Below are 6,415 nucleotides of genomic sequence, written 5' to 3'. Positions count from 1 at the left end.
TAGCTTTAAAACCTTTCAAGCTTATTTGTTTCAACCTTCATTAAGTTGATGCCTTGTTATTAAGTGATTAAAATCTTTAAACTTTTTATAGATTTAGACACTTCTTTCTTGGTTTTAATCACTAACACACTTAACATTTTAAAACAATTTTAAGAATGCCCAATTAGTTGTTCAAAACTACTAATTGAATCAAGAGTGACCTTGATTATTGTGGTTTAAGTGATAACCATATAAGAAACTTTTTTCTTATTACTTATATCATTATAATGTGATATAATTCTTGTATCTCAACTAGGATACAACAAGACAATATTCAATTCATAACACTACCTTAAGGAAATAATATATTAGAAGGCATTCTTCACATTACATTAATATGATAATTCAAACATTCATAATGTTTAATACAAAAGACATTAGCTCTATACTTTTAGAGACTAATTAAAATACCTTCATACATTTAGGCAATATTAGTGATCATCCATCATATGAAGCCACATAATAAGTTCTTAACAAAATAAGAGAGATTAAAGACAATTTTTAAATGCCTAACAAACTTCCGAAGTAGTAAGCAAAAACATGGTGATCGAACCCTTCTCCACTTTTCCTTTGCTTGTTCTTCTTCTACTTGGCTTCTCCACCTATATACAATTATACAAGTGATTAGCCTTTTATATCAAATATAAATATTTAGAAGATCTAACATTTAGAATTGAAGATAAGAACATAAACCATACCTTTTGGTTTGTCCTTAAGAGTTGCAAGGTAAAACCTGCAATTCCTCCTCCAATGCCCCTCCTTTCCACAGTGGTGGCAAGTCCCCTTGGGCTCCATTTCCTTTTTCTTTTTCTTCACTCCTCCTTTCGGCTTAGGAGTGGGAGACTTTATCTCCTTCCCCTTTCCTTTGCCATACGGCTTAGGATTGGAAGAGGATGGCTTGTTGTAGGCTACTGCAACAGTCCCTACAACGTTCTCTTTCATAGTCTTCTCAGCAGTTACTAACATATTTAGTAACTCAGAGAGAGTATGATCCATCTTATTCATGTTGTAGTTCATTACGAACTGCGAAAATGAATCAGGAAGAGAAGCCAATATAAAGTCCTGGGCCAATTCCCCGTCAAGTGGAGTACCTAGGTTCTCCAGTTGTTCTATGAATCCTATCATCTTCAGTACATGTTGATGCACTGGAGCCCCTTTGACCATCTTGGTCTTCACAAGTTCACAAACAGTGTTAAAGCGACGGTTGCGCGTCCCTTCACCATATAACTCCGTAAGATGAAGTATTATGGAAAATGCACTGTCCATGCCCTCGTGCTGTCTCTGTAGCTCCTCATTCATGGAAGCCAACAGATAGCACTTGGCTTGTGTATCATCCTCAACATGCTTGTCATACTTAGCACGTTCATCCTCTGTGGCCTCAGGGCCAAGAGGTATGTCAGGAAGAGGCTTGTCAAGTACGTAAATAATCTTCTCCAATGTTAGGAGAATCTTGACATTACGATACCAGGTTGGGAAATTATGCCCCTCTAGGCAATGTTTGTCGAGTATTTTCGCGAACGTGCTTCCAACCATATCTTAATACATAAACAATAAAATAAATTAGTTTGATTGTTGATTAAGTCACACGATTCTGGTCTTTAAACCGAATGACACCACCCACCATTTTTGGCAAATTCCATATCCCTCAATAGAATCCGAGAGTTATGTTGAACTCTTAGCGGGGTATGGGAGACTCACCATTACCAAGCCCACCTCAGAATTATATCATGTTGGTTAGCAAAAATAATGATGAGAGAATAACACTTTAGTCATTTACAACTCTTGTAATTACCCATCTAGTTTGGCCTCTAGAGAATGAATGCCTCAGAATTATATCATGTTGGCACCATTGCACTTAGTTAAGTTATTCCCACCATGCTTAGTTTATGTAGAGGTTCAAGCACAAGAAGCCTGTTGGCTACAAATGGGTTTTCTTTTAGAAGCGTAATGAGAAGAATGAAATTGTGTGTTACAAAGCTCGTCTTATTGCGCAAGGCTTCTCACAACGCCCCAGGATTGACTATGACAAAACTTATTCACCCGTTATGGATGTGATTACTTTTTGCTACCTTATTATTTTGGTAATTTCCAAAAAATTGAGTATGCAGTTGATGGACGTACTAAATGTGTATCTCTATGGGGATCTTGATACAAAAATTTATATGAAAGTTCCCGAATGACTTACATTGACTGGATCAAATATTTCCAAACCCCGGAACACGCTCTCAATTCAGCTGAGGCGTTCACTCTACGGTTTGAAGCAATCCGAAAGAATGTGGTATAACTGTCTGAGTAAGTATTTAACTAGTCAGTGATATGTGAACAATGAATTATGCCCTTGTGTGTTCATTAAGAAGTCACATTTCGGTTTTGCGATAATTGTAGTATATGTCGATGACATAAACCTCATCTGAACTCCTGAAGAACTTGCGAGCACTGCCGCGCACCTGAAGTTGGAATTTGAGATGAAAGATCTAGGAAAGACTCGATTTTGTCTCGGTCTTGAGATAGAACACCGTTCGGATGGAATCTTAATACATCAATCGAACTACACCCAGAAGGTGTTGCATCGCTTTAACGAGGATAAAGTGAAGTCTTCGAGTACTCCTATGATCGTTTGATCGCTAGATTCAAAACAAGATCCCTTCCGTCCGAATGATGATGATGAAGAGATTTTGGAGCCTGAAGTTCCTTATCTAAGTGCGATAGGCGCTTTATTGTACTTAGCTCAATACACTAGACCCGACATCTCCTTCGTTGTTAATCTTTTGGCAAGATATAGTAATGCACCAACACACAGACACTGGACTGGTGTTAAAGACATTTTCCGCTACCTTAAGGGTACTACGGATTTGAGCTTGTTCTATCCCTACGAATCCTCAAGTGATGCCGCACTCTCTTATCTCGAGTCGATTCTTGCCTTGTTGGTTATGTTGACATATGATACTTATCTGATCCACATAAGGTGTGTTTTCAAACGGGTTATGTCTTTACAGTTTAAGGCACCGCAATCTCTTGGAGGTCAAGTAAATAGACCTTAGTTGCCACTTCGTCTAACCATGCTGAAATTCTCACCTTACATGAAGCAACTTTTGTTGAAAGTAGTTATGGGTGATATTCGAAGCTCTTGCGATCTTTACCCCATCGTTGATGTCCCAACGACGATCTATGAAGACAACGCAGCATGCATCGAACCTCTCAAGAAGGGTTACATCAAGGGAGACAACACCAAGCACATTGCACCAAAGTTCTTCATCTCACATCAACAACAAGAGCATTAGAAGATTGAAGTCTCACAAATCCATTCACAAGACAATCTAACCAACCTCTTCACCAATCACTACTGAAGGAAACGTTTCAAAGGCTTGTTCAAGGAATTGGTATGCGTAAACTTTCTGAGTTGTAACACTATTAGTTCTCTTTGGAATTGTGTCAAGCTCAGGGGGAGTATCCTGAAGTATACTTGCTTGATCTTAATGTACTCTTTTTTCCTACGAATTGGAGCATTTTTTCCACTGGGTTTTTCCTACCTAACAATGTTTTGATGAGGCACTCACCTTGGGTTGATCATATCCCTAATGACGTCTTGTAGATGTTTCTTTTGACTTTGCATTACTCGCGCATTTTTCCTTAGACTATGGGCTAGTTTGGTATTGCTGTGCTTTGAAAAAAAATTGTTTCTACTGTGTTGTGAGAATAAGCTCATTGTTACAGCTTCATGTTTTCAGCTTTTTTTCACCCAAAACTGTGAAAATAAGCTGTTTTTAAGTGTTTACCAAACACATTTTTGACCTCAGCTTTTTTGATACGCACTTTTTATAAAAGCACCTCAGTACCAAACCAGTACTATGGATTTTGTCCCGACTCGGGTTTTTGCCAGACTTACTTCCTTATGCAATTTCCTACCTTATTGAGAATAGCGTTGTTCCCACAATCATTGCCGACGAGTCGACTTCCTCAACTTCTACATGATGCTGAATTTACACACTCAAGGGGGAGTGTTATAAACTTCTTATTTAAGTGTGATTGTGTAAATCCTAGATTAGATTTGATTCTAGTTATTCTTTCATATATGGACTTGTATTCCTTGGGGATGAAGGATTTCTTCTCCCTCTTATTACTATAAATAAAGGCACTATGTAGGGGGAATAACACACACGTTCCTCTACATAATTCTACAAACACATCTCTTTCTACTCTCTCTCTCTCTCTTTGCCGCCGAACCCTGTTCCCTTGTCAGATAAAATAGACTACAACAATTGTTTTATTTTAAAATCTTAGTTAGGGAGAAGTAATTTTAGGATTATGAATGATTCACCTTTTTTGCCTTCTACCTTTTAACGATTCACCTTTTAATGCATTGATCATTGCTTTTTTTTTTTTTTTTTTTTAAGTACGTCGATATTTTTACACTAAGAGGAGGGGGAGGTTCGGCAAAACCACAAAATGGGCAACCTAATTTGATATCGAATTCATCATCCACGAGATTCAAATCTAAGACCTCTCACTTCTAAGTGAAAAGAAATACTACCAAACTGTAGTACTAAGTGGCTACATTCTTCGTTGCATTAAGTGGCTTTCCACACCATACCAGCACAGCCATAATAAAAATGAAAAGACTTTCAGTAGGAACTCAAGTTTCTCGGCCAGGCGAAATTCAGGTCTTATGTCAGTTTCAGCTTTTCACATTGTGACTTTTCTCATTTACAAAGCATTCCCACTTTTTTTTTTCTACCAAATGTTTAACCCCACAAAACCTAAATTGTAAGCATTTTTTCAACCCCTAACAAGTTATGTCAATATCAGCCTCAATTTCCCTAATGTTGTCTATTAGAATTAATATTTGAACCACAATATATTCGTCATTCAATGAAGCTTCCACAAACCATTTCAAAATAAAGCATTTGGAAAAGAAAACAACCCAAAAGTCAAAAGTCTAGCCGTGCAACTTGTGCTACCTCGTCTAGACTCTAAAATTTTCCAACATTTCACCATCAAACACCACCACAAGAACAAAATCACAATTTCCATGAAACTCATCACCCTTTCCATTTCCAATTATATATCTTCGGCCACCACTTTTGCGTCTTTTAACTTCGTCAACATGGCTTCTCCGAAAGAACAAGTCAAGCCTTTAGCCCCAGCAAACTCACACCATCTCCGCAGTGATGAAGAGCAAGTCGTCTCATTGCACATAAAGCTCGGGCAAAGAAAATACATACAATGTTGTGGCTGTGTCTCTGCCGTGTTCTTAATCATAGCTGTAACAGCCATAGTCCTCGGATTCACCATGTTTCACGTAAAGGATCCGAAGATCAAGATGAACGAGGTCACAGTCCAACGGCTGGAGTTTTCCAACGGAACCCTACGTACGGATACTAATATAACACTTCTTGCGGATGTCTCCATCAAGAACCCTAACGTGGCATCTTTCAAGTATAGCAATGCCACCACTATGGTTTACTACAGGGGGACGGAGGTCGGCGAAGCGAGGACTCCGGCGGGAGTGGCAAAGTCGAGGCGGACGTCGAGGATGAATGTTACGGTGGATATTGTTCCTGGGAAGATCTTGGGCGTGCCGGGGTTCATGAGTGAGGTGGCTATAGGGGAATTGACCATGACGACTTATACGAGTATTCAGGGTACGGTGAAAGTCGCCACGGTCAAGAAAAATGTAGTGGTTGAATTGAATTGTACCGTGAGCTACAATTTTTCAAGCGGGAAGATTCAAGGACAATATTGCAATCGGAGGGCTCGTCTTTAATGATTAGGATTCATAGGTACAATTTTTCAAGCGGGAAGATTCAAGGAGAAGATTGCAAATGCAGGGTTCGTCTTTAATGATTAGGATTCATTTTTGTTGTACTTTTTTCGGCTGAAAATTGGATCAAGTTAATCTTATACCAACAGGATCCTCCTTAAGAGGATCCCAGGAATCTTTGAACTGTGTCTGTTCATCATACATCGTGCGGTCAGTTTTTGTTAGGTACTGTTTGTGTGCAATTTTATGTAAAAAAAAAAAATATATAAATAATTTCTAACCGTACGATGTATGATAAATAAACACGATTCACGGATCCTTAGGATCATCCAGAATCCTCACAAAGAGAATCCGGAGTGGAAATCCGGATTCAATCTTATAGGTGAGTATATATATGTTATACTTTTGTAATTTATTAATTCTGTCAAATAGTAATATAGAAACACAAGCTGCAGAAAGAGCAGTCGTATGGAAGTTGTAGCCTTTCCATGATAATTGGCAATCATCAAAAAGAGTTTTATGTTAATTGATAATGCCAGAATTTACATTACATGTTGGTCTAGTTATACGCACCAAATGTACTACAGAAAATATACAAAAGTTTGTCTAATTATA

At 38.2% G+C, this 6,415-nt stretch overlaps 2 protein-coding genes across 2 annotated transcripts; one reads left to right on the top strand and one right to left on the bottom strand.

Moving 5' to 3' along the window:
- Positions 1–345: 345 nt before the first annotated feature.
- LOC148691209 (uncharacterized) lies at positions 346–1,572 on the bottom strand. Its single transcript, XM_088683946.1, has 2 exons — positions 738–1,572; positions 346–641 (listed from the first exon to the last, which is right to left on the bottom strand). Exons 1-2 carry the CDS (start codon positions 1,570–1,572, stop codon positions 625–627), a joined length of 852 nt encoding a protein of 283 aa, XP_088540072.1. The 3' UTR covers positions 346–624.
- A 3,486-nt stretch (positions 1,573–5,058) lies between these two features.
- On the top strand, positions 5,059–6,085 carry LOC137713984 (late embryogenesis abundant protein At1g64065-like). Its single transcript, XM_068453345.2, has one exon. It carries the CDS (start codon positions 5,069–5,071, stop codon positions 5,801–5,803), a length of 735 nt encoding a protein of 244 aa, XP_068309446.2. The 5' UTR covers positions 5,059–5,068; the 3' UTR covers positions 5,804–6,085.
- Positions 6,086–6,415: the final 330 nt, after the last annotated feature.

This window comes from Pyrus communis, chromosome 14 (genome assembly GCF_041283825.1).
Source record: "Pyrus communis isolate YQ-2024b chromosome 14, ASM4128382v1, whole genome shotgun sequence".
NCBI lineage: Eukaryota > Viridiplantae > Streptophyta > Magnoliopsida > Rosales > Rosaceae > Pyrus > Pyrus communis.
This window is presented reverse-complemented; position numbering and strand designations above follow the sequence as displayed.